At 46.7% G+C, this 27,737-nt stretch overlaps 2 protein-coding genes across 8 annotated transcripts in view; one reads left to right on the top strand and one right to left on the bottom strand.

Annotated features, from left to right (window-relative positions):
* Bptf (bromodomain PHD finger transcription factor) overlaps window positions 1-18,999 on the top strand; it is an 89,201-nt gene extending 70,202 nt beyond the window's left edge. For 5 of the 6 annotated variants that reach the window (XM_050164210.1, XM_050164209.1, XM_050164208.1 and 2 more), the window contains 9 exons: window positions 340-580; window positions 1,130-2,010; window positions 3,191-3,273; window positions 3,484-3,709; window positions 5,957-6,288; window positions 9,286-9,478; window positions 10,259-10,343; window positions 12,631-12,817; window positions 17,068-18,999. In XM_050164210.1, the coding sequence (XP_050020167.1) occupies window positions 340-580; window positions 1,130-2,010; window positions 3,191-3,273; window positions 3,484-3,709; window positions 5,957-6,288; window positions 9,286-9,478; window positions 10,259-10,343; window positions 12,631-12,817; window positions 17,068-17,104 (2,265 nt within the window). In that variant the 3' untranslated portion in view covers window positions 17,105-18,999. The remainder of the gene's footprint in view (window positions 1-339; window positions 581-1,129; window positions 2,011-3,190; window positions 3,274-3,483; window positions 3,710-5,956; window positions 6,289-9,285; window positions 9,479-10,258; window positions 10,344-12,630; window positions 12,818-17,067) is intronic. The other variant, XM_050164211.1, reaches the window with a different exon arrangement.
* A 2,976-nt stretch (window positions 19,000-21,975) lies between these two features.
* Window positions 21,976-27,209, bottom strand: CUNH17orf58 (chromosome unknown C17orf58 homolog). 2 transcript variants are annotated; one of them, XM_050164264.1, is made up of 5 exons: window positions 27,030-27,209; window positions 26,806-26,904; window positions 24,554-25,012; window positions 24,268-24,462; window positions 21,976-22,906 (listed from the first exon to the last, which is right to left on the bottom strand). In XM_050164264.1, the coding sequence occupies exons 2-5, from the start codon at window positions 26,879-26,881 to the stop codon at window positions 22,716-22,718; spliced, it is 921 nt and encodes a 306-aa protein (XP_050020221.1). In that variant the 5' UTR covers window positions 26,882-26,904; window positions 27,030-27,209; the 3' UTR covers window positions 21,976-22,715. The 2 variants fall into 2 exon arrangements, with proteins under 2 accessions (XP_050020221.1, XP_050020222.1); XM_050164265.1 differs by having other exon boundaries at window positions 24,268-24,459; window positions 27,030-27,206.
* Window positions 27,210-27,737: the final 528 nt, after the last annotated feature.

The following is a 27,737-nucleotide window of genomic DNA, read 5'->3' as shown; positions in this document are numbered from 1 at the left end:
TTTTTGAGATAGTCTCACTTTGTAGCCCAGGGTGGCCTCAGACTCACAATTGTAGGGATCAATTCCTGCTCAGTGCCTCGTTTTACTAATTAATTAAATGGGATCTGGAGCTGGTGTGTTGCTTGTGGCTTAATGGCTAGCTACCCATCGGAGAGTTTGGACTAGAACTCTGAGGTGCTGACATCGCTGTTCCACACAGATTCCCTTTTTTTAACTTACCTCAGTTTCCCTGGTCCCATTGCAGGGGAGGCTCTTCATAACATAAAGGATTGCATTAAAACCCTTTACGTATTCGTGATTTGAATGCTGTATATTCCATGTTGTCTGCTTTTTCCACAGGGCGGCAACCAAGGTTTAACAGTAGTAATTCAAGGACAGGGTCAAACCACTGGACAGTTGCAGTTGATACCTCAGGGGATGACCGTCCTTCCTGGGCCAGGGCAGCAGCTCATGCAAGCTGCAATGCCCAATGGTACCGTTCAGCGATTTCTCTTCACCCCACTGTCTACAACAGCCTCGACCTCCGCCACCACCACCACCAGCAGCAACAGCACCACCACCACCACTTCTACAGCAGCAGGTAGAAACACTGTTGCCGCTTGTCACTCTGCTATGGAGTAGCAGGGCCCAGTACTCTCTTCCAGTCTGCTTAACAACTGCTGATACAGCCAGCTTCGGTGCTTCCATGCCTTGTTCCTAGACTCCCTGTACCCTTCCCCATTAAAGTGAAACAAAATCATAGAAAGGAGGGGTGGAACAATGGATACTGTGGCCCTTGTACCTACTTTCCTTCTCCAGCCCTGGAGATGAGGTTAGGGAGAGTGAGTCTGCCCAGCACTTGACCAGCCTCCTACAAGTTGTCAGTGTCTGTTGCCAGGCCATAGCAGAAGAGCAAAGCTTGACAGAGTCTGCATCAGAATGCCTAGATGACGTGCAGAGGGCATGCAAGAAATACCTCACTCTCCAGCCCAGGAGATGCCTAATCTGAGCGCACCTGAATGGAAGGCTCACTTCTCTACTGGAGCTTCAGGGTCCCTTCAGAGTCTTTCCTCACTTCACACTTCCGTCCTAGAGTCAGGGAAATCACTCTGTCTTTTTGTTTTTGTTTTTTTTTTTTTTTTTTTAACAGGTTCAGGGGAACAAAAACAGAGTAAATTGTCGCCCCAGCCCCAGGTCCAACCAGCCACAACCATGGCACCAGCTCAGTCATCAAGTGTGAGTCCTGCAGAAGCCCAGCCACAGACTCCTCAGCCTGCAGCACAGCCCCAGCCCCAACCACAGTCCCCAGCTCAGCCTGAAGTCCAGACCCAGCCAGCTGTCTCGTCCCATGTCCCTTCTGAAGCACAGCCCTCCCAGGCACAGCCATCTAAACCCCAGGAACAGTGTCAGCCTCAGAACAGTGTTCAAGGACAGTCTCCTGTTCGTGTCCAGAGCCCACCATTGACTCGAATACGCCCATCAACTCCATCCCAAGTGACTCCTGGACAGCAACCCCAAGTTCAGACTACAGCCTCACAGCCGATTCCAATCCTGCCCCCCACATCTCTGCAGACACCTTCCCAAGGCCAGCCACAGTCACAGCCCCAGGTACAGTCTTCAACTCAAACTCTTTCTCCAGGACAAACATTAAGTCAAGTTACTGTTTCATCCCTGTCTTATCCTCAGCTACAAACAAAGCAGCTGCAGCCCCAAGTCATTGCTGTGCCTGAGCTCCAGCAAGTCCAGGTTCTCTCTCAGATCCAGTCACAGGTTGTGGCTCAGATACAGGCTCAGCAAGGTGTTGTGCCCCAGCAAATCAAACTGCAGTTACCCATTCAAGTTCAGCAAAGCAGTGCTGTGCAGACTCAGCATGTTCAGAGTGTGGTCACAGTGCAGGCAGCCAGTGTGCAAGAGCAGTTGCAGAGGGTTCAGCAACTCAGGGATCAGCAGCAAAAGAAGAAGCAGCAGATAGAAATTGAGCGGGAACACACCCTCCAAGCTTCTAACCAAAGTGAAATCATTCAGAAACAGGTAAAGTCATTAAGTCAAAGCAGCATGTTCAGTAGCGCGAATTATTGTGCTGTGCGGTAGACTTAGTGGTTTGGTTGTGGTAGGCTTCCTGAATGAGATGAGGTCACTGGTGGGTAACCTTAGAAGACCAGAAGCACTGCTTGCTGGTTCTGATTTGGGACTCCTTAATAGACATGTAGCATCAGTGCTTATTAGAAACCATCTTTCCCTGGTAGAAAACCAAGTGGTAAGGCCACCATCACAATGTAGCAATTCATTTGAAGGCGTTTGATTTGCAAGTGTCATTCTTTCATTTGCCTATTGACTAAGCAAATTGTGGGCAGACTGAATTCATTTGCATTATTTGCCACACCTTTGTAAAAATGTCTTAAACCCAGATGTTGTCCATAGCTTTCATGTAAGGTGGTGATGTTTAATAGGGGCATCGTGGAGTAGTCCCTGGGTGCAATAAGTCGCTTTAGACAGCTAGAGTTCTGCCAAAACAAAGCTGGTGACCTGCAGTCTTTCTGAGGACACTCCTGTCGGCAGCCATGTGACCCCATCAGCGCTAGGCAAGAAGTTTCACGTCTTACCAAGCTCTGAAGCTCTGTTTTCTCCCTGAGCTGTATCTACATTAAAACTCGTCTCTCTCCAACCACATGGAATTGTTAGGATTAAATTCCATCATGTACATGATTGTGAAGGTGTAAGTTAATATTTCTTTGGGCGTAAGTCCTCTGTGACTTGTTCAAATCCCAGCTCTTGTACTATTTCATCTGTAAACCAAGTGTTACCTCGGTATCCATTTTCCAGATCTTTGTAGAGAGCAGGGTACTCTTCAAGCTGGTGGTTGCACAGTGGGTGGGGCCCTTCAGAGCATGAGATTTGGGTGAAATTTTGGGCTGTGTTATTTCCTATTTAAACTCAAGCAAGTTGGTTGATTGCTTTGTCTCGGTGTTTAGTTGATAAAAAAGTATACCTGCATTTCAGTGTTAATGGGGAATAAGCAATGTCAAGTGCTTAGCGTAATTCGGTGCATGGTGCACGGTAAGAACCTGTGACCACCCAGCAGCTTTCTATCTGTATTAGTTAGACAGTGCTTACAAGTTCAAATGCCAGCGTGTGCTGTGCTTCCTCCTGTGTGCTAACTGGACTCATGTCTTATAAAAATGTGCATTTATGGATCTGTTCTGTTCTCAAGGTGGTGATGAAGCATAATGCTGTAATAGAACATTTAAAACAGAAAAAGACCATGACTCCAGCTGAAAGAGAAGAAAATCAAAGGTAGGGAGAGACACAGGCCCACCTGAGAGTCTGCACAGTTTGGTTTGGCTTTGGTCTTACCCAAGTTTAATGCCCAGAGTGGCTCATAGTCATGCCTTGAAACTCTGCAGTCAGTTTGTGCATCATTAGGGTCCTAGACAAATGGTGCCTTGCCTTTCAGGGTGAAGCAGCCAGTGTTACAAATTACAAGGGTTGTGTGTTTTTCTCTAGAATGATTGTGTGTAACCAGGTGATGAAGTATATTCTGGATAAGATAGATAAAGAAGAGAAACAGGCTGCTAAGAAACGCAAGCGCGAGGAGAGTGTGGAGCAGAAGCGGAGCAAGCAGAATGCCAGCAAGCTCTCTGCTCTGCTCTTCAAACACAAGGAGCAGCTCAAAGCTGAGATCCTGAAGAAGAGGGCGCTCCTGGACAAAGAGCTGCAGATCCAAGTACAGGTAGGCGTGTGCTCCTTGCCTGGCCAGAGCTGAACACAGCTTCTTTCCTTCCATCTTTAGTTAGGCCTAAAACTCCAGCTCACTGTCTAGGATTTACATACAAATGTTTGTCGCGCTAAGAGTAAAAGGCTCCTTGGCTTTTGAGATGAGGCAGACCTTTGAAAGTATAGCCACCTTCCTCTAAGCTGAGAGGGCTGTGCTGTCTTTTTGTTTTGTTTTGCTTTGGTTTTTCCAGAAAGAAAGAAGACAGAATTGTTACTGTGTGTGATGCAGTTATTACACTGACATCCCCAAGGAAACCATATTAAAATTTTTAAGAGGGTTAAGGTTGCCAGAATTAGTACTAATACAGAATACAGCTGTTGTCATAGTGTCTCGGGGAAGAGAGCTCCTTCACAGTAGAGTCAGAAAACTTAAAATACATCTTCACAGTTGGTGCTGTTGTCCAGTTAGGTAAGAGATCTATTCACAGAGCATCAAACATTTAAATTACAGCCTCACACTTGACAGTATTTGACTATTCGGGGCCTGCATAACCCTAATCTTAGCCCTTGGGATTCAAGGCCTGGTCTTTACATAGTGAATTACAAGGCAGCCAGAAAGAACTACATAATGAAATCGTGTCATTCTCTCATTTTTATATATATAAAAATTTTAAATGCAGCCAGGCAGTGGTGGCACACGCCTTTAATCCCAGCACTCGGGAGGCAGAGATAGGCGGATCTCTGTGATCGAGGCCAGCCTGGTCTACAAGAGCTAGTTCCAGGACAGGCTCCAAAGCTACAGAGAAACCCTGTCTCGGAAAACAAAAAATTAAATGCAAAACAAATACTGTAAAAAAAAGTACTGTTGACTTAAAATTGCTTTATTCTTTCATTTTATCTTTTTATAAGCATCTATATAAAGCCTTTGCCTTTGGTTGATTTCAAGCAGAATCTCTCTTTAGCACAGTATTGGCTTCAAATTCCTAGGTCTCCTGCTTTAGCCTCTTCAATACTGGGGTTATGGCCTGTGCATCCATGTCCAGGGAAGGCTCTCCTTCCTGTGGAAGGACCACAAGATGACACTCAGCAGGTTAAAATGCTTGTCCTCAACCCTAGCAGCCTGAGCTCCACACACTAGACCTACATTTCTCTCCTCTCCTCTCCTCTCCTCTCCTCTCCTCTCCTCTCCTCTCCTCTCCTCTCCTCTCCTCTCCTCTCCTCTCCTCTCCCTCTCTCTCTCTCTCTCTCTCTCTCCCTCTCTCCCTCCATTCCTGGCTGTCCTGGAACTCACTCTGCAGACCAGGCTGGCTTTGAACTCACACAGTTCTGCCTACATCTGCCTCCTAGTGCTGGGATTAAAGGTGTGCACCACCACTGCCAGTTTAAGTAGATCCTTCTAAGAGAGTCTGCATATGAACTAATACAAGACCTCAAACATGGCCTGCCTGGCCAGTAGTGAACAGAGTAAGAGAGATTGTCCTTGTTTTGTCTAGATTTTAGATAGGAGACCTCAGAAACAAAATATACTACTTTCTAACCAAGTGCACAGCCCTAGCAGTCAAGAGACAGAAGCAGTAGGACAGAAGCTAAAGCACTTCTTTTGTAACACAGTGAGTTTGAGACTAGCCTAGCCTACTTGAGACCTTGTCTCAAAACAAATCCCATAACAAATAAAAAAAATTGCCAAGCCACACTAGTTTCTCTAAACACATTTGGCCATAAATTAGGATCCCGGGCCCGTGAGATGGTTCAGCTTGTCACAAAAGCCCAATGACCTGAGTTCAGTGCTCAGAAACCTAAAATAGCAGATGTGGTCAGCCATGCCAGCTTTCCTACAGAGGTAACGAGAGAGGTGGGGACAGAAACCCACCCACCCCACAACTGACACCACACACACCCTGGCTGGCCTTAGGGCTCTACTGAGCTGGGACATTCTTTTAAAATGCTAATCCACACTGTCTCAAAAAAATCCAAACACACTAAGTACTGTTTAAGAGGGGCTCTACCGACTACAGCTACCCCCTCATCTCAGCCCGCGGCTCACACTCCAGCTCTAGTCCTCTAGTTTCCAGCAGCTGAACAATAGCTGGATGGATCCTTGCATCCACGGGAAGGAGAGCCTTCCCTGGACAGGGAGGGAGAGAGGGAGGGAGGGAGGGAGGGAGGGAGGGAGCTATTTATCAGGTGGGAATATCCAGGTGCTGCCCAGTTGGCCACGTCTAGTAGCCCTGGTGATTATCTGTCTGTCTTCATTTGACCCCAGGAGGAGCTGAAGAGAGACCTGAAAATGAAGAAAGAGAAAGATATGGCACAGGTGGTACAGGTCAGTGCTGCCACAGTGTCCATACCTGCAGCACCAGCACCGCCACCGGCAGCCCCTCCAGCTCCTCCTCCTCCTTCGCCTCCCTTGGCACACAGTCTGCCACCTGCAGGCCACCCAGCAGCCCCACTGCCTGTCACTTCCCAGAAGAGGAAGCGGGAGGAGGAGAAGGACTCCAAGTCCAAGAAAAAGAAGATGATCTCCACCACCTCGAAGGAGGCCAAGAAGGACACCAGGCTGTACTGCATCTGCAAGACGCCCTATGACGAGTCCAAGTAAGTGTCCCGCCCCCGCTGGTGAGTGAGCATTTGTCAGCACTGGGTGAGGGAGAGCCAGTGTGGGGCTGGGCTTCCTCTGCATCAGATACTTGGCTTGACAGTGCAGTAAGGGGGCTGTTTCACATGCTCATAGGTCTTGCTTGTCCTCAGCAATGTCCTTTTCTGTCAAAAACAAGCTTGCTGTGGCCTTCTTTGCTTTCCCAAAGCTCTTTGTGGACTTGCTCCTAATCTGCAGCCCTGCAACTGGCACTCAGGGCTTCCAGTCTGTGGAGGCTGAAGCCCAGAGTCTGTCCCGAAACAGATGGCACAGAGGCATCACATCAGTTCCCTTTTATTAAATATATAATATATATTTGCCTATTTCCACTCTTACTGGAAAGAAAAACATAAAGTGTTCCTTTTACGCACTTTGTGAGTTTGACATTCAAAATTTATGAGCACAGCAATTGTAAGCTGTTTTTGACAGTTACGGCTTGTTTTTGGTGACATAAATGAGATTTTAGAGATTAGTCCATAAATATATTTTCCTGTTCCTTTTTTTTTTAAATTCTGTCTGGAACATGCAAAATATAAGCCAGTATTTTACAGTACCACAAGTTTAACTGTGCTTTAAAAAACAGATTTAGCATTAGAAATTCTTAGTGTCTGTGTGTGGTGACAGCGAATCTGCTCCAGTGGCGCAGCTAAAGTCCCATCAGTTGCACACATCTGGGAGACTGCTGGGAGCCACGCTGCCTGTTGAGTGCAGCAGAGTGTAAACGTCTCACTTCCTGTGTGTCCCTCATTGGTGGTTGTTCATCATGTAGAGTGGCACCTGGGAACTAATTTCCCACTGTAACGGAGTACACGTACGTGTGCCTCGCTTTAAGTAAACATTAGGGGAGTCCTGAAGCACGCTGAGGATAGGGAACTTTATTAAATCAGCTTTGAGCTGACAAAAGTCTTCGGTCCACAGAAGAACATTTTGAAGCAACCTTCTTGGGATACTGATGTTGCTTAAAATGAGGTACACATGTACATGTGCTCGTTCAGTTGAGACTGCCCATTATTTTGTGGCTATTTCACTTTTTTTTTTAGTTTGCCATTGACATTTCAACATAGCAGATCCATTCACTCCCTGTCACAGTTGGAGTAACTGGTATTTTATCAGTGCTTTGTGTTCTCAGACCAAACCAGCCTGGTTTGAGCATTGAGTCACGAGCTTCTAAGGGAGGGTTACTAAAAATTGAAACTCGAGTCCTGAAGTTCCTTCCAGAGCACGTAGTACCTAAAGAGGCAATATTTACAGGGCCTCAGAAGGTCCACACCTGAGGCAGGGCATGTGGGAGTCGTGGTTCAGAAGCAAGGGTCCCTGGGAATCTGCTGGCATCTCACTGTGTTACTCTGCACAGTCTGAGGCGTTCCTCTCGGTTAACTTGGTAGAGTGGAAGGGTACCTACCAGTGGTAGCCAGGCCAGCCTGGTAGCATGAGAGCGAATGCAGCCCTGCACAGCACCTGGGCTCCTTTCCCTCCCTCTTCACACACTCCCCTCGCCTAACTCAGGAAACAGGGATGGCTGCATACATGGACCTCTCCTGGCTCTCTTCACATCACGTTTGACCATTCGTCCTCCCCACCTGGCTGGCCTGCATGTTCCTTTACTGTAACTTCTCCTTGTGTTTGCGCTTTGCTTCATTTCCAATTGTAAATTGTGAGATACATTTTCAAACCTATCTAAGAAATAGCCCTGATATTGAAATGGCGTCTGTAGAATAGGTTTGACAGATGTAAGTCTTTGATTCTTTGGCTTTGGTTTTTGTGCCTGTTACAATTTCACACACATTCATTAAGAGGAAGCCATTACCATTGGTGTGTTGTTAATTTTTTTCTTTAAATTACAGTATGTTTTAAAGACCCATATTCACTAAACAGTGTGTTTGTTGAAATGGATGAGAGTGATTACGTGTCCACCCTTGGTACAGTGTCAGATGCTGTAGTTTGCCACTAGAATGGTTGAATTCAGAGGGTTTAGCTGACTCATTGCAGAAAGTGAATCAGGGTAGGGAAGACAGATTTACATGCCATGCAGCTCAAAATGACAACTACATTGTCATTTCATTGTGAATACTTTTAGGTTCTATATTGGCTGTGATCTTTGTACTAACTGGTATCATGGAGAATGTGTTGGCATCACAGAAAAGGAGGCTAAGAAAATGGATGTGTACATCTGTAATGATTGTAAGCGGGCACAAGAGGGCAGCAGTGAGGAATTGTACTGTATCTGCAGGACACCTTATGATGAGTCACAGTGAGTTGATAAGAGCATCTGTTTGACAATTCAGGAAGCCGCATTGCTCAACTGGTCCTTAATCTGAAAATGAAAAGCAGGGCCTCTCTGCTGTGTGTGTTATACACCTATCTACAAAGACTTTCCAGTTTTTTCTCTTTCCTTCTTTCTCTCTCCTTCAAAATGTATGTTGCTTCCTAGTGAATGATTGAGTTGCATTGGGGGAAATGTGGTTATAACAGTAGATTTGATTCTGATTCTTCAGTATGTAATAGAAAGTAATGTGATGAAAACAGCCTGACTGTGGGACTCCCCTTGTCTGAAGTGGTGCTTGGTTACAGGCTAGAGAAGCACCCTTTGGGATGAGCTGTGGCTGCTACTAGCTCATGGAGTTTTTAACTCTTATTTGATACGGGACTAGTTGAAAGATAATTTTTTTTTGCCCTATTTTAAGCTTAAAATCAATAAAATGTTTTACATTTTTCCTCAAATTGGTTCTTTAGTATTACTTAGTACTTAATACATGTTTGCTGTTGTTCTTAACATCTAATGTGCTTGGTTAGCACATTGGAATGTCAGTCTCAAGAGTAGTAAAACATTATAATACTGAAGTTATTTTATACCCCAGGGGTTAGCCAGTTTTCATGCATGGTGGTGTTTAGAGGTGAATTCTAAGCAGAAGGAGCCCGTTCTGTCTGGCCTCACATTTCCATTTTGGATCTTGCAGATTTTATATTGGCTGCGATCGATGTCAGAATTGGTACCACGGGCGCTGTGTTGGCATCTTGCAGAGTGAGGCAGAGCTCATTGATGAGTATGTCTGTCCACAGTGCCAGTCAACAGAGGATGCCATGACAGTGCTCACACCACTGACAGAGAAAGATTATGAGGGCTTGAAGAGGGTGCTGCGCTCCTTACAGGTGAGAGGCTGCCGTGTGGCATCCGAAGATGAAACTAAACTCACCAGACTGTGAAGACATGCCTAGGGACTGAACTTGTCATTCTCCAGTGCGCACCCCTGGCTGTCTCCCAGCACTTGGTGAAGGGCTAGACAAAGTGCACTTTTGTGCGTTCAGTGACATGAAGATCCTGAATGCCCCGTCTCTGCTGGTGCTTGTCTAATGCTAGAGTCGGAGGGCATAGACGGGAAAACAGTTTGATTCAACTCTGGTTATTCTCTCACTGAAATGAAAGAATAGGGAAAATTGGGAATGTTAGAGATGAGTCAAAACAGGACATTGGATAAATCTCTGCAGAACCATGGTCACAGAGTCAGAACTGGCAAGTCAGTCCCAGTGGCTGCTTAACAGCTATGCCTGCCACCTCATTACCAGCAGTGGTCATCACTGCACACTTGAGAGCTGTCCACCCCAGTTACTGAAGGGAGTGCTGTGCCAGCGTTCCTCAGCTGGCAGTTCATCATGTAGGAGCCAGAGTGTAGATTGCATGACTCCCTTGCTGTGTCCCATACCTGTCTCCAAAGGCCTCAGATCAGAACCACCTTTGAGGACTGTGACTAAGTCATGCTCATTTAAGAAAATTTGTGACTACCATCCGAGTCACCTTGTATAAACAGTTTCCTTTGTTGATCGGGGAGTCAGCTGACGTGTGTGTGTGTGTGTGTGTGTGTGTGTGTGTGTGTGTGTGTGTAAGTAAAATGTACTTCTGCTGACAGTAATGACACTTGTTCTCTATTGTAGGCCCATAAAATGGCTTGGCCTTTCCTTGAGCCAGTAGACCCCAACGATGCACCAGATTACTATGGTGTTATTAAAGAGCCGATGGGTAAGTGCTTGAGCTGAACAGGAACATGTTTCTCAGGAGTCGTGGGCAGCATTTTATCATCCATGATGCTGATATATCAGGAGAGTATCTTGGGCATGCAGGTGATGGTGTAAACTGTATCGGTCACTTTGGATGGTTACTAGAGGCAGCTTCTGAAGCTAGGTTTCCTAGGCACTCTTAGTTCAGGCTGAGTCTGACTCCTCCTGCCTGCGCCTCCCAAGTGCTGAGGTTACAGGAAGGCACCACCACCATCTGGGAATATCTATTAAAATTTACATGTGAATGCCTTTAAGCTAGCGGCTAACATGGGAACAGAGCATATTCATGGCAGCACTGTTTGTGCTGGCATAATGCTGGAAATGCAATAAACTGCCAGTTCAGGAGTCACTGCACACCGTGTATGAGCAGGGTTCTGCAGCTCTGCAAAGAATGGGTGGAGTCAGGGAACCTGGCCTGATGGATAGACAGATCAACCACCAGTGGAAAGCCAAGGGGAGGGAAAACAGTCGTATAAGAAGGGGCAGCTGTGTGCAGTTGACTCAGAATAATGTGCCAGCTGAACAAGTTTAAAAGAGCAGAAAAATTTCCAAACGGTTGAAGCATTCCCTCTAGCTGATAAGAACTGTGTCCTTAGAAGAAGGGAGAACATGAAGCGGATGGGAAGGAAGATTTGTTAAACCCATCTGAGGGCTGAGCAAACAGCTCAGGTAGAGTGTTCGCCTTACAAACTTAGAGGCCTGGGACAGTCGGTGATGCCCATTGTCTTCAGAACAGTGATTCTGATGCCTTTGTGTGGCTTAGCAGTTGAATGTACTCAAGCTGGAGAGATGGCCCAAGGGGTCTAGGACAGCTGGCTGCTCTGCCAATAGGCCCAGGACTGAGTCCGGACACCCAGACAGATACATGGTGGTTAGCTCCATCTATAGCACGGGGGATCCAGCTCCCTTGCTCAGCACACGTACATGGTGCTTTCAAAGTGATTTGTTCTTAATTTATTAGCCAACTTCAACTTTTAAAATTATTTTTGTCGGGCTGGAGAGATGGCTCAGAGGTTAAGAGAACTGACTGCTGTTCCGGAGGTCCTGAGTTCAATTCCCAGCAACCACATGATGGCTCACACCCATCTATAATGAGATCTGGTGCCCAGAACCCTATATACATAATAAATAAATTTTTTTAAAAAAAAAATCTAGTTTAAAAAAAATTATTTTTGTCTTGTGATTTTTGAGACATTTCATTCTGTAGCCCATCTTGGCTTTGATCTCCCACTAAGAGCAGTCAGCTCCTCAGATTCACTTCTAAAGAGCCAGGGTGCTTTCCAGTGTCTCCTTCTGCTGTTGTAATGTCAGCTCAGCGTCATATGCATCTGTTCTTAGCCATGCCAAAGAAATGCCGACCTGCAAGTCATTGTTGGGAGAAGTGAAAGCTGCCGTCTGTGTCTAGGTTTTAAGCAATAAAACATCATACTCCTGTCATCTCTAATCCCTTTTTCTTTTGAAATGGGGTCTCACTCTGTAGTCCTGTATGCCCTGGAACATGTAATCTTCCTGCCTCAGCCCCCTGGGTGCTGGAATTACTGGTGTGTACCACCATTCCCAGAGGCAATTATATATTTACTAAAAGTTCATAAAGGTGTGTAAAAATGTCTAGATGATATAGACTAACTTTAAAATGGTAGGCTGCTTTGAAAGCTCAGTGAATCAGTGTGGTGTTACTAAGCTTAATGTAAGATTATAAAACCACTACTGATGGTATTCATAATTCTATATTGTGTTCATACCTCAGGATTTTAATTAACCTTAGTCAATATGCAAAGTTGTTTGTGTTTGCTGTTTTACTATACTCTGAAAGATAAAGATAAGCTGGTGGTGACACACACCTCTAGGTGGATCTCTGTGAGTTTGAGGCTTGACTGGTCTATAGAGTGAGTACCAGAACAGCCAGGACTACACAGAAACCCTGTAGGTAAAGACAGTTTCTGCTGGATGGTAGTGATGCATGCCTTTAATCCCAGCGCTAGGGAAGCAGAGGCAGGTGGATCTCTCTGAGTTCAAGGGGGTGTGGGCAGTTGAATGAAACTGCTTTCTTAGGAGCAGCCAGGATGGAGTCTTAGAGCCCAAAGCAGAGCCAGTGTTGAGCAGTGTGAGGCGCCCTTGCCTATCATAAACTGCCCTCCAGGTCTGGGATTCAGAGTAAACACATATGCTGAGTTCACGAGAGCTGCAGGGCACGGCCGCATTGGGAAAACCTTAAAACTTTGAAAATATTTATGTTTTGTGTTTTTAAGACCTTGCCACCATGGAAGAAAGAATACAAAAACGGTATTATGAAAAGCTGACAGAGTTCGTGGCAGATATGACCAAAATTTTTGATAACTGCCGTTACTACAACCCCAGTGACTCCCCCTTCTACCAGTGTGCAGAAGTCCTTGAATCCTTCTTTGTACAGAAGCTAAAAGGATTCAAGGCTAGCAGGTAAGCGCGGGTGCTCAGTGTTCGGATGTAGACCACTTCTTCAAGCTCTGCATTGTCTTAGTGAAGGACTGCCAGTGAAGTCTTCATGGTAAGTTTGTTCCTTCAAATAAAAAAATACTATTCCTACAAAGTCAAGACTACAGCATTATGCTAGGCTTAGCAATGCTCAACTCTAATTTCAGCACTCTGGAGTCAGAGGAATTGGTGAGTTTGAGTTCAGCATGGTCTACATAGAGAGTAAAACCCTGTCTCAAACGATTAAAACAAGACAATGGCATTATGACCTACTCTTCAGGATGGGAGGAGGTCATTACTGAGAAAACCCTGTGTCTATTATGTGATAAAATGAAGTCACTTTGTGAAATGCTGTCCATGGGAGTCTGTCTGCAGGACCTGTAGTGGAAAAAATCCACAAGAGGGCTTTCCGCACTTTCCCTGAGCTGTGTGTCCTGTATCTTAGAAATCATCAAATGATGGTTTCTGGGTGTTTTTTCTACATTATACTAGACCCTAGGTTCTCAGAGTTTTTCTTTTCTTTTCTAGTTTTGTTTGTTTGTTTGTTACTTATTATATATGCAGTGCCCTGCCTGCATGTCTGCCTGCACTCTAGAAGAGGGTACAAGATCTCATCATGGATGGTTGTGAGCCACTAGTGGTTGCTGGGAACTGAACTCAGGGCCTCTGGAAGAGCTGAGCCATCTCCACAGCCCCCCTCAGAATTTTTCTAAACCATAAAAACACTGTAGCAAATTTGCATGAAATTTTGTTACTGTGACCTTCCTGCCCTTTGTCCCATCTCAAGTTCTTCCTCCTATAGAGGCTTGGTACCTCTCCAGTGCTGACAGCTCTGTCACTACCACCACTCTGTGGCCTTAAGCATCATCATTCTCCACGCCACCCACCACTGGATCAGTCGCAGACATTCAGGTCCTGGAGACTTTGGGTGGGTCGGGGCCTGGGCATATATTGTCTAAGGCATTCATAAAAGATTCCATTCCAAGTATCAGAGTCAGCGCTGTGGGCCCCAGGTGAAGTGACAGAGCACTAGCATGCATTCTGGGGTCACTCCCAGGTACACACACGGATGCGTTGTTCTGCCTTGTAGTCTCCCTCTGTGGAAGGTCTTGGGGCTGTTTTGTCTTTCTTCTCCTATAGCAAGAGCTGCACATCAGAGTGTTGAAACATGTATAGTAGAGGAATGTTATAACAGCTAATAGCTGAGTTCACCAAAATCTCAGCAATAGTGAGCAGATGGGGAAAAAACAGTCCATGAATCCAGTGCAGACCTCATCCGGATTCTTGTAGAGGACTAAGGAGAGGTCCTGGCATACTGCCCAGAGAACCCACATGTGTAAATTCAAACATTTAATAGAAAAACACACAGAAAAGTAACCTAAGGTCCATGCAACTGTGTTTGCAACTGTGTTAGAAATAGTGCTGGCATCTAGCACATGGAAGTCAGAGAAACTCTTACCAAACTCTGCTGGGCAGGCCAGCCTCCACAACAAAGAGTGTGAACCATCCCCAGAATGTCACGGGGAATGCTGAAAAATTCATTCTTCATCTAAAGTGAGAATTACAAGTTGGAGACCTAGCAAGTTCCTGTCTCAAACAGCAGAGAAGTAACTGCCCATCAGGTGATACCCTTGAAGATTAGCAGACACCCAAGAACAGCCAGACGTGCAGGGAAAGCCTGCATTAGTGAAGCAAAAGTCCACAGTGGAGAAGAAAAATATAGTCCAGAAAGAAAACAACTTTTTCCAAACAGAACACACTTCTGTGTCAAGCACGCTGCACCTTGATCCTAGAAAACAGGTTATTGGGAGTAAGCAAACCTAAGATAGTAAATTAGGAAGACAAAATTGTGAGTGCTGAAAGCTCACGTCAGGAGAATTATGAAATAAGAATGTTGCTGTGCCCGAAACTCAGTGAGAAGTCTAGACAGAGGAGACTGCTAGCTAGTACGCCAGGGCGGGAGGACAGGTGGAGGAGCGCAGTAAAACTTCTAAATGCCAGAGCAGGGCAGGATTAGCCTGCCGATAGTCTTCATGGAAGGGGGGGGGGGGTGAAATCCCAGCTCCTCAGGAAATGTGGTCAGTTTGCATGTGTCCAGATGGGTTGATGGGACATAGTGAAAGCAGGACCCTTGTTAATGGTGTGTGAAAAGGGCCTCCCGGGTTACTATTGCCAGGTGTATGTTCTAGCAGAGATAAACACACAAGGAACAAGATCTAGCCAGGCAGTGGTGACACGTGCCTTCAATCCCAGCACTCGGAGGCAGAGAAAGAGGCAGGTGGATCTGAGTTCGAGACCAGCCTGATATATAGAGTGAGTTCCAGGATAGCCAGAGCCACATAGAGAAACCCTCTCTTGAAAAATCAAAAGAGAGAGAAAGAGAAAGGACCTTTATTGCCTGGCGTGGTGACTCCCGCCTTGGTGGCACATGTCTTTAACCTCAACAGCTACATACAGAGTGAGACCCTGTCTCAAAAAGCAAAGGGGGAAAAAAAAAAAAAAAAAAAAAACAGGCATTGAGTCCAAGAAACAAGAGATCCCAGCAACCAACCAAGAATGCCTGGAACCTACAGTGACATTTTTATGGCCAGTATGTGTTGACAAGTGTTCAGATCAGTAGACCACAATGGAGTATGCTCAAGATAGGAATGTCTAGGGAGAGCAAAGGGTTTGGACATGAGATAGATAACTAGTTCAAATCCAGAAAGCTTAACTCTAAACTTAAGGGGGGGAGGGCAGAAAATGCTCTCAGAAACGTCTTGGTGCTACAGAGAAAGCTCCAGAGTCACAGGGCTTCTCTGTCTCATATCAGCCTAAAGAGGTATTATTGGAAGATAGAATGGGCTTGGAGAGCGAGGTGGGAGAGTGGCTAGGTGAGCACACTTCTCATTTGCCAAAGCAAAGTTGGAAGGGATGAGAAGTGCAGCTACCAAGTGGAGGGTGCCTTTAATCCCAGCAGAGCAGAGGGGAGGGTGAAGGAGGAGGAAAGGCCTTGTAGCAAAACAAAAGGATTTGAAGAAGATAGAAAGAGGCTACTAGGTGTGGTTTGTGTGTGTGTTATCAAACCCAGGGTTTCATTAAGTACACATGGTAAAACTGACTTGCACCCTCAGGTCTAAGGGACCACTGTGACATCTTGCCACCAAGTTGCTTCTTTGGCTTTCTGTATAGTGAAGCATTGGTGGGCACTTAAGAACACCAGAACTGAATTTAGAAGTTGGCTCAATCCTGTCCGAGTGCATTCACCATAAAGAGTTGTGCAGAGGCAGAGGCAGCGTTGTTGCATTGCCGCTCTCTCCTCTCCGGGCTGCTGTTCGCCCGGTTTAAGGCAGGTGCAAGGCAGACGGCCTTAGGCCCTCTTCTGTTTTTGCTGTTCCCCTGGCCATACCCTCTGTTTTTAATTTGTGATCTCCCAAGATTGTGTGCACATTATTCTCATTTCTTTGTTCTGGTTCATTTATACCATCCATGTTCTTTCTTTTCTTACAGATTGTGATATCTTTAGTCTGAATTTTTAACTGGAATCAGAACTGGATGTTGGGGTCACTGTTTATTGTACCACGTGATTGCCTAATTCGAAATTCCCCTCCCAAAAGTTGAAACTAGTTAATATAATTTTTTAATGTTAAATACAGATGTGTAGATACGTAAAACTTTATTCTGGCAGCCATGTTGGACAACGTGTTTAAAGAATTGTGACTGCTCGGAATGCTGTACTCACCTGCTATTGCAGTCTAAAGCGCTGTGAGTTAGTCCTGCTTCCTGTACAGTAACGTGGTTCCTAGCAGACGTTGTGAATGAAACTGTGAAAAGTGGAGGACTTTGTGGACTTGAGTTGAAAAATGTGATATTAATATTGCTACTTGTCTAATACAACCTTTCATTTCCTGCGTCATTGTAAATAGATAGGCACACACACTTTTTACTGCAGTGATGCTCTGTAAATGTCTCTGTCCCATTTGTTAAAAATGGTGTAATCTTAATAAACAATATATATTCACTTATATATATTTTTTAAACATTGGCTTTTTCCAGTGAGCTACCATGTTTACTGTACAGTGAAAAGTTTTATTACTATAGCTTACAGATTTCTAACTTGTCAGCTTTCTCAGCTTTGCTTGCCAAGGATGAGTGGAAGAGCATGGCTGCTCCCCAGGCCACCTTGGCCTCCACATCAAGTGTCACTGTCTCAGAAACCAAGGGTGCTTAATTGTCCCCTTTTCTGTATTCTGTAGGTCTCATAACAACAAGCTGCAGTCTACAGCTCCTTAAGTTCAGCGTGTCACCTAAGCGAGACACAGTCTGGTGGTCTGCACTGTTTAAACTAAAGCGCCAGATGCTTTCGGTCAGGCTGTCCCGACAGGACTGACCATGACTCGTTCCTGTTGGTCACAACAGTCCAGTTGTATTCTTGGCCAGTTTTGTCCAACGGACAAAGGAAAAGCAGAGTCAACGGCACCGTTGTCTTGTGGGAGCAGAGGGCTTTACTGTTGTGCAGAAGCAGGAAACTTTTGTTTGTTGAAAAAAAAAGAAAAAGCAAGAAAAAAAGATACTATGGGGTCAAGTGTAACTCCGTGGAAATGCCACGTCTGCTCTTCAGTGAAGAAGCTGTTTAGAGTCTCACAGAAAACTTTTTGACTGTATTTATTTATTGTTGCAAAAAAAAAGACGCTTTTTTATTGCTCCCTCGTGTGTCAGCTAATTATTTTTTCTTATAAAATCCAGCCCTGGTTCGTGTATCATCCTATCTTATCATGATTCCTGTAGGTGACGTACAAGGCGACCTCTAGATGTCTTTTCTTTCTATGAAAGGAGCTGCTAATGTACACATGTGCACACAACTGGGAATCAACAATGAGTTTATGGTAGACACAGATGAAGCTTGCAAAAAGGCTGGGATAAGTAAGTGGTCCTGGACTACAGACTTCGTTGCCTTGAATACACCAGTACAAACTGTCATTCACTCTGCACCAGGCTAAGTGAGCAAAATCTATTTGAAGGTATCTTGTTTGTAAACATTTGTCAGATTCTAATTTTTTTCTTTTTGTATTAAAATTCAACTATGGATGTATATGAATCGAAATAAATGGAGATAATTTTTCTCCCACAGATGGAGGTCTCTTTGAATGTGCGCTAATGATCACTTGTAAGCCCTTGTGGGGAGAGGGAGAGCCACCAGAAATGCCAGGCAGTTTCTCCAGTAGAGCAGAAGCCCTTCTCTTCATAAGCCCCCACCCTTTGTCATCACATCAGAGAAAACCTCTAGTGTGTCAGTTGGTCATCCCTCTAAGAACAGGAACGTGACACAGTACAAGCCAACTCCATCCCCACCTTCTGTGATCCTAGGCAGCTCCCTGTCTGGGGTGAAGGTTGTGTAGATGGCCTTGGCTGGGCTCCTTTGGGAAGGGTGCAGGCAGCAGACCGGTGTGTTCTGTGTGTGCCTCCTGCCAGCGCCCTCTTCCCCCATGCTGCTCACCGTGTCGTGAAATCAGCGGAGCTGGGCTGTGCAGCTGTGCAGGCGTTCTAGACTTTGCACTAGTCCATATTAGCCTTGTCCTGCTGAGTTCTAAAATCTACCTAGTTTTTGTTTTTTTAAAGCCTCTCTGTTTGGTGTCGCCCTGCTATGCAAAGCCTTCCCCAGCCCTTAGTTTCTCAAAAGGAAACTGTGGCAGCAGTTGGCAATTCTTTCTCCTTACAGGCTCAGGTGTACAGGTTCGGGGTTAACATGCTCTGTGGAAGCCCACTCCCTCTGTACATAATGATGTCGCTTTGGCCTATGCTTACAGCTAAAGCAACTAAATGCTCAATGTGGTAACAGTTTTTGCTTAAACTATTAGGTGGAAGTAGTTAAATACAGGCTATTTTATCCTTTTAGTTTACAAACAGAAAATGTTCCATGTTGTAAGCACTGTGCTGATGCAAGAATTCTACATTTTCATGAGATAAAGTGATTCTGCATCTAGTCACATCACAGTACTCCTGTCCCATCCAGTCACACATCTAGGTATAAATGGGCTCAATCACTTATGCTTGTTGCCCCAAGAGCTTTCCTACCTGTAGGCAATAGATTGCTATGTTTTTACAGATTGTAGCAAATTCTAAATAATTCTTTTTGTACGTAATAGGACATTTCATCCTAAAAAAATAAAGTAATGTTTTTGACATTGGATTCTGTGCAGTTTCTAATGAAACAATGGTCGGTTGGTTTGTTGTTTGATACATTTTCTGTAGCTGTTGGCATTGCCAAGTTGTACAGAAGGGGGGTGGGTTGTGAATTTCTGAGACCGGGAAGATGTTAATTTCATATTGTGTACTTAATGGTATAAAGACTTTTGCAATTTCTATCACCATATAAAGACATTTTATAATTTTATCAGACTATAGAGCTTTAGTCTTTCAAAAGGAATTTTTGAAAAAATCGTACATTCTTATTTCAAAAGCTGCTTTTCTACGAATCTGATTTGAGCAACTTCTGCTACTGAATAAAACTTTAAGCTGTTGGCTTGGGCAGCCAGAGTGCTCCAATGTGCATTGGTGATGTTAGGACATTCTGCTTGGGCTTCGCACCTATAACCTGTATGTTCTTGGCTTTGATAGATTTCTCTGGCTAAAAGTATTTTTAGCATTTCCTGTGCTTCATCTCCAAATTCACAATTTGAGACCATTTCATAAGAGATATTTTCATAATGTCTGCAAGGCTTTTTTTCTCCTGTGCAAATTCTTCAGGGTTTGTATTTAGCTATCGTACAATAAGGTCAGCCAAATTGTGATGGTTTGGAGATGTCTCTACAGTCAGAGTGGCCTGGAGTGCTGTGTAGGAGCCCTGACGATGTGTTGCTGTTTGTAGCCTCCTCCTAAGATCTGCAAATAAAACTTCTTGCCCTGTCTCTGTCCGTTTGTGTCACACTGTAAGAGCCAAACCTGGTGGTTGCACACTCAGATCGACGGCATTCACTCTTTGTTTGTGTGTGTGTGTGTGTGTGTGTGTGGTGGAGATGTGTAAGTTTATTTTATGTGTATGAATGTTTTGCCTGCATGTATGTGTATGTGCACCAGGTGTCCATAGGGGGCAGAAGAGGATATTGGATCCCCTGGAACCAGAGTTTACTAAGGTCCTAAGCCACCAAGTGGGTGCTGGGAACTGAACCCAGGTCCTCTGCAAGAGCAGCCAGTGGTTTTTAACTGCTGGGCCATCTTCACCCCCCCACCCCCGGGATTCACTCTCATCCCAGCAGAGGCAGATTCCAGCAGGGTCTTGAAATTGGAAGCATTATTCTCTCCTGAGCAAAGTACTGGCTGATAGGTCCATGGAGAGCAGGGACAAGAATACGGGGGGGGGGGGGGGGGGGGGGGGGGGGGGGGGGGGGGGGGGGGGGGGGGGGGGGGGGAGTAAGCCATCTGGTGTCATTTGAGGAAGACATTTCTGAGACTAGGATACCCCTTGATCCAGCCAAATTTCATCTAGCAAAATACTGTCTTTTCAGACTGGAAGAGACCACACAGCAGCCGAGAGTGCCTTGCCAGCTGCAGGCAAGTGGTCTTGCACATGCTTCCCTTTGGTTACCTTAAATGAGTTCAGAAGTGAACTGCACGATGCCATGTGATAGTTAAAACTTAGTATCACACACACCAAAAGGCAGGAGGGGAGGGAGACTTCCCCCTCCATGAATCCTTGAAGTAACAGCTTAATTTGAAAGACAGACACTATTGAATTAGTCTTGAAGGCAACTGAGTTCTTTATTGCTGAAGGACATAAACAGAATGGCCCTTTCATCTTTAGAGCAGGGACCCATGTACTGGGGGTGAGGGGGGGTGGAATCTATCAATGGGACAAAAGGATTATTATCAATGAGACAACAATGATTTGCTCATTAAATTTTTCTATAAAATTAGAAATTGCAATCAAGGTCCTGTGTGAATGTTAAAAAAGTGATTCTTCAACCTTTTTGCTAGCCTGGGATCTCCAGGGTTCCTTTCCACCTCTTTTCCCAGTCTCCAGCCCCACCACTGACCGCAGCTGAGACTTGCTAGCCTTGCCCTGCCGACCCAGCCTTGAGTGATGGCTTTCGTTCCTATTCAGGCAGCCTCTACAAGCGGCCTGCATTTCTGCAGTAACCTGACCTCCCAAGTCCATTGGCGCCAATGGTAGGGAGGTGTGAGCGCAGGTGCCCAAGGAGGCCAGCAGAGGGCGCCAGAAGTGCAGGGAATTGAGAGCCACTTGATAGCAATGCTGGGAGCTGGGCTCCAGTCCTCTGAGGATCTGTGCAATCTCAAACTCCCACTGCCTCTTTCTGGGACAGAGCCTCCTGTAGCCCAGGCTGGCATTACAGGCTTACTCTACCATACTTAGCATTCAAAAACAAAACAGATTTTAATGAATTTAGACACGTCTCATCTTTGGAAATTTCTCTAAAAGACCTTTAGCTGGAAGTTTGTAATAGAGTTAGTTGCAAGGAGCCTGCAATGCCCTTTGTCCCGTGACCTTAAGTATAGGACTAATCTGGCCTCTAGCAGCTCCAGCTGAGACCGCATGTGGAACAGCAACAAAAGAAGTCCCTTAGTAATACTTTGCCACAAGTAGAACCTCTCAGCTTTATTTTAGTAATGTTTCCCTTGCTACCATAGCTGCGCATGGCTGTTTTCTTTCCCTCAACGGGTCATCCTGGCTGTCCTGGAACTCACTCTGTAGACCAGGCTGTTCTCAGACTCACAGACATCACCTGCCTCTGCTTCTCTGGTGCTGAGTATTAAAGGCGTGCACCACCTCCCCAAGCATTATGTTCTTTTTTGGGACCAGGTTTCATGTAGCTTTTGAGCCTGTCTGACCTCGAACTCACAGAGATCTGCCTGTCTGCCTCCTGAGTGCTGGGACCACTGCCCAGCGATTCGTGCATTCTTGGCGTTTATTCTGAGATTAACTGAAATACAGCCTGGTCATCTGAAAGGAGAAACAGTATAGTATGTCCTTGTGGACTCGCGTATAAAGTGATTTACTCAGGCAAACAAACAAATGGCTCCTACACTGGCCTTTGAACTGTCAGTAGTGAGCACTGCTTCTGGGGTTTGGGAAGGAAGTTTAGAAAGGCTTTTTCTCAATGTTTAGGATCACTGAGGGGGGGAAAAAAAGCCAGGTGCATCCAAGATCTGATTTCAAGGCGAGATTTACTGCTTGACAAACACAATGGTGATACTGGGTCTTAACAGAAAAATGACATCAGATACACCAGAAAACATGCTGGAATAGAAGCCAGTTTGACACAGAACAGGCTATTGGGAGCAAGGAGGCATGACAGTACACAGGGGTACATCAAGAACACACTTTGAATGATGTTTTGCTTGAATTGGCCCTTGAGATGTAAAATTTTCATACTTGGCCTGGGCTCTGACCTTAGTGTCGCCTCTGACACTTCATATGTAAATGAATTCTGATGGGGATGTTTACTCGCATGTGGAATTCAAAACTCAATGCTTTAAATACGAAATCTGGCTTGACACATGATAGATACTATTCAAAGTTGTATATTTAAATTGAAGAAATGTTTGTGAACTATTTCTACTGGGGAAAATGTATTAAATTAAAATAACTTAAAAACAACACGAAGTGGTGTGGTCTGTTGACCTGGCAGGTCAAGTCAGGTCTGAGCTGTGTGTGTCACTGTCTGTCACTGCTGGAACTTTACCACTGTGCTGGGGAGCATAGCTTGTCAGCATTTTGTCAATAAAGTGACAGCTTCAGAGTTAAGCTGCACACGAAGTTCTTAAGGTAGCTTAGCTGTGGGCCCAGTTTCAAGTAGCAGAACCCCCACTATGTGCAGACCGACCTTCCTTCTTACTGCTGAGTTCAAGGCTCTTGGGATGGCACAGGTGTCGAGAGTTGATCTGTTCAAATGCACCGAGCGTGGCTGGCATCTCGAACTTGCCACTCCCGTTTTCGGTTAAATCTTTTCACATAGCTGCTGCTACCCCTGAGCAGTCCGTCTCCTGGACGCAGGCGCCCTCTCAGGACCTGGAGCAGAGCACTAGGGAGCTGCCGTCTCTTATGGTAGATGTGGCCCATCACAATATACCGGCTTCCTGAACAAAAGAACCCGAGGAGAAACGAGGTCATTTAAATGCCAAGAAACGGTGAAATCTGAGCTTGATTCTTTTTTAATTTATTTTTATTTTATGTTCATTGGCGTTTTGTCTGCAGGTGTGTGTCTGTTGTGACAGGTCCCCTGGAACTGAAGTTACAGACAGGTGTGAGCTGCCATGTGGGTGCTGGGAATTGAACCCAGGTCCTCTAGAAGAGCAGGTCCTCTGGAAGAGCAGTCAATGTTCTTAACCACTGAGCCATCTCTCCAGCCCCTGAGCTTGACTCTATGCATATAGCAATTTATCTAACCTACAGGCCACAAGTGGAAAATCTATAGAAAAGATAACCTGCAGACAGCCAACATCTCTAGAAGAAAGCCCCAGAACATCTCTCGGAAGAAATGAAGAAGAGGTATCCCCAACACGGCCACCAACCCCAAAAAGGCCTTTTTCAACCCGGTGCTGTGCAGTAGACCCCCTTAGTCACTTTTGAAAATGGTGTTCTGTCAGGAATCTATGTGTTAACATATCAGTGTTTGGGACGTTTTGGGTTTTTTTGTTTTGGTTTGTTCCCAGTTGGTTTTTCGAGGTAGTGTGTATCTGTGTAGTCTTGGCTGCCCTGGTACCAAGCTGGCTTCGAACTTCTGTAGATTCACTTGCCTCTGCCTCCCGAGTGCCGAGACTAAAGGCATGCACCACCATGCCCACCATTTATTGTTTTTTGGTGAGTTTTTTTTTCCCCCTTCCTTTTGAAGAGTTATATTACCCAAAGCTGGCTTTGAACTCCATATAAGTGGAATGACCTTGAAGTTCTGATCCTCCTGCCTCCAAATCCCTCCTGGGTGCTGGAGATGCAGGTATACACTACCAATCCTGGCCTGTTTTGTGCCAATCGCTCTTCTCATATTTATGGAGAGCTGAAATGTGCTGTAATGTAAATTCTGTTGGTTACACTACTGTTCCACAAAGCTGGGATTGAGCCCCACCAGTAACCCAGCATGTATTGAAGCAGGAGGTTTGCCATGAGTTTGAGGCCAGCCTGGGCTCCATATCAACAGGCTGTCTCAATCTTGCCTGGCATGTGTGAGGCCCTACTCAATTCCTAGTCTTGGGGGGGGCGGGGGCACTTAGAGGGAGTGGTGGCCAAGAGAAACGGCGCTGCAGCATTTAGGTCCCCAACAGCAGTACAAAGGACACCTTTAATCCCAGCATTGGAGGGGGGGGGCAGAGGCAGGCGGATCTCGAGGCCAGCCTGGTCTACAAAGTGAGTTCCAGGACGGACAGGGCTACAGAGAAACCCTGTCTCGAAAAAACTAAACGAAGGACATGTATGAGCTGGTCTTTTGGGTCAGTTTCGATACCAGGCTTAAATTCTGGACACGGCTTATGGCAATTGGAAGAGTCCAGGGCTAGTATGTGCACGCGGAAGAAAAAGCCGTCGGGAGTGATGTAGAGGCGGCTCAACTTGTACAGCCCGTCGGGGTCCACCAGTAGAGTCACCAGCCGCAGGCCCGCGCCCAGCACGTCCACGTCGTGCACGATTCCATTCACGGCTACTTTGGGGAAACGGGATTTGGAGAAAAGCATTACAACTAGCGCCAGGGTGGGGAGGGGCGCGCGTGTTCCCGACAGGGTGGGTGCGCTCACCAAACTCGCTGGTGCAGAAGGCCTCGTGCTCGTCCGCGTCCGCGCTGCAGGCGCGCGCGCAGGACTGGGTCTCCAGCTCGGCGTCCCCGGGCGGCAGCGCCTGCGGGGTCCCGGAGGGCTGCGCGGCGGCGCGCGGCCGGTTCGGGTGGGCGTGGCCGGCGGCGCGCGAGGTCTGGGGCCGCGGGGCCCGAGAGCGCGCGCGCCGCGGGGCGTCCTCGGGCGGGGACGCGCGGTTCTCCGCCTGAACGAGGCGCGGGCCGGGGAGCCCTGCGGGCGCGCGCGCCGCGTCCCGGAAGCCGGCGCGGTTGTCAGCAGGCGGCGAGGGCTTCCGGCGCCGGGGCTCGGGCCAGGCGCGCGGGCCAGTGTCCGCGGCTCGCGACCGGCGCGCGAACTCGGGCAGCGGCTGCGCGCGCGGCCCCGGCGTCTCCCGGGCGCCTGGCTTTCGGTGCGGCGGCGGGGCTGCGGGAGAGAGCGAGGCGGTGAGCCCGGGGAAGGCGCGACGGGAGCAGAGGAAGCTCGGAGCGAGCACCTGCAGGAGCGCCGCACGGCCGGGCCACCGCCTGCAGCAGCACCAGGCCTCAGCAGGAGGCTGGCTGTAGGTTCGAGGTCAACCTGGGCTACGGTGTCAAACGATCATAAGAATAAACAAGTAAATCCAAGAATGGAGCTAAGGAACTTTGCCAAATCTTTTCAAATTACAGTCTTCTATTTATTCTAGAGCTAAATACTTCGGGTAACATTGATTAAACTTCTGTCTTTACCCTTCAATACAACACACACACACACACACACACACACACACACACACACCTTTTTGCTATTTACCAGTTTGTTGAGAAAGTAACAAGAGCAAGCCCCAAGGAGAAACGTCTCGAGTTACAGGTTTCTCCTAATTGTTTAAGCGCCCCTGACAACAGCTATTTGGTTTTCCCATCCGTGTTTACACTGTCACCTTCCTCTCCCGCAGCATCAAGCATTTGAGGGGATTTTTAGCTGGCTTCTTGGACACCACTTACTAGTAAACAACAGCTTAGAACGGGTTTTTAAAGGTTGGCTGGGAGGCAAAGACCCCTGGCTAAGTATAAAAGCATACATTAGCCTATTACCCCTCCCCATTAGAAAATCTCCCAAATACCATGAAGACACTTTTTTTTTTTAAAGTTATTAATGATTTCCCCCAGCTCTGCATACAGGTTGGTGCACAAACTTCAGCCAGCTTGAAATCTGGGCAACTTTCCATGCACAGTTACACAATATCACCTCCCAGTGCCCCTCCAGCCAAGCACAGCCCAGAGCCTACTTTTCCCTCCGTTTGCATTAAAGAGCTTGGTCTGCCCCTTGAAGCTTTGACAACGTGTCTTGCCAGCTTAAAAAAAAAAAAAATCTTGAAAAATCGACTTTCTCCCAGTAGGAATGGCTAGTTATACAGTCTGTGTTTTTGCAAAGCCATTGATTCTAACTTCCTACATTAAACCGGCACATTGTGCACAGCCAAATAAAGTTCTGGTAGCTATCCAACTCCTGACTGTCAACTGTTGACCTCAACTGCTTCCCCACTGATATTACCATCTGTTGTGTTGTCATGGGGAAGATGGTTTGATATTCGGGTTAAATGCCACTGAAGTCCTTCAATTTCCATATGGAGAAAAAAAAAACTAAAATAAATTGCTCCGTGAGATGTAGAAGCTGTTTTTCCCAGACATAGTGAAATGAACAAAACATCCTAACAAAAGCAAAACAAATCATCACCTCGCCGAGACTCCCGATTTGTGCCTGTGTGTGAGTGATGAGTGCCTAAGTGTGTGTGGTGTGTGTGTGTGTGTGTGTGTGTGATACCACAGGTTCAGGTACACCAGAGGCTATACCGGAGCTGCTGGAGAGGGGCGGGATGCGGGATGCCCGGGCTATCGCACCATCGGTGGCCTGTGTCACCATGCCTAGCCTAGGAGCCTGTCCACAGCGAGCCGCGACCCCTTTTGACACTTTCCCTCCTCTGGGACGCAGCTATTTAACATGCAAAGTTTTCTCCAGCCTGCCTGGCTCGCACGCGATCATTTCAGCAGCTGAACCCGCGTCTTTGCTTTCGAAAGGGCTGCCAAGGAACATGAAATCTTGGGAGACCCTTGTCGCTGCTCGCTGGCACGCACGCAGACCCGGAGTCGCCAGTCCCGCAGGCTCTGACCCTTGGCTCGTCCCTCCCTGCATCGCGCCCTTTTCCCGGTCCCTGGGGCGCTGCGTTTCAGCGACCTCACCTTTTCTTTCCGCCACCGGGGCTTCGGGGGACCATCCGATGATCAAACAGAGAAGCCAGAGGGCTCGAGCTGTCATTTTTGTAGACAGGGTTCCCAGGGCTGGAAAACGCAGCAAGGGCTTTGGCTCGCTTCCTCTCCCCCCACCCCTTCTCCACACCCCCCACCCCCGTTCATGCTAATGAGGGGCAGCCTTTGGGGAAACGGGCATCTCTGGCTGCACAGACCATTGAAACAAAACCGAGCGGCGGGGATCTCGCCCTCTTCCCGAAGAGGGTCGGATGTGTGGTCCGGACTGGGATCTGTGGGCCCGAAGAACACCACCGCCTTGAGCTCTGGCTTTGGATGGGTGGTGTGCTTGGCCTGAGGTGACAGGGCGAAGGGAGAGTGAGGGTTTTGAGGGAACTGAAGGGACGGGATGAAGGAAAGTGAGTGATGAAGTCAACAACAAATAAATCAGGGCTTAGAATAGCTTGGGCTTGTGGAGGGGAGGGGACTCCAGATGACAAAAAACGCATTCCAGAACGCGTGAGGCAATTGCCAGACAAACCAAGTTTGGCAAAGCTGTTTGACTGTATGTGCAATCTTGATATTCTAGAACCAGAAACGGGGGGGCGGGGGGACCTTGAAAATGTTTTTCTTGCCAGCCCTGTCCTCCTCCTTTTCCTCCTCCTCCTCTCTCTTCTCCCTCTCTTTCCTCCATCCAACCATTGCTGCCTGGTATTCATTTGACCAGATGCAAAGTGTATATTGAATGCGTAAAGATCGTCAACCCATCTTTCCGATTCCGGGGGCATCTCACGGCTTGGGAAAAGGCCGAGGTTTTATTTCTAAGAAAAGCAAATTATTTTCCTGCTTATGTCCAACTTCCTGACACAGCATCTCACCTCGATCGATCAGGAGTTAAGAAAGGCCCCCTTTCTCTTGAATGAAAT

This window comes from Alexandromys fortis, unplaced genomic scaffold (assembly GCF_014885135.2).
Source record: "Alexandromys fortis isolate MF-2015 unplaced genomic scaffold, M_Fortis_MF-2015_v1.1 scaffold_156, whole genome shotgun sequence".
NCBI lineage: Eukaryota > Metazoa > Chordata > Mammalia > Rodentia > Cricetidae > Alexandromys > Alexandromys fortis.
Note: the sequence above shows the minus strand (reverse complement) of the source record. Positions and strands in the feature narration are given on the sequence as shown.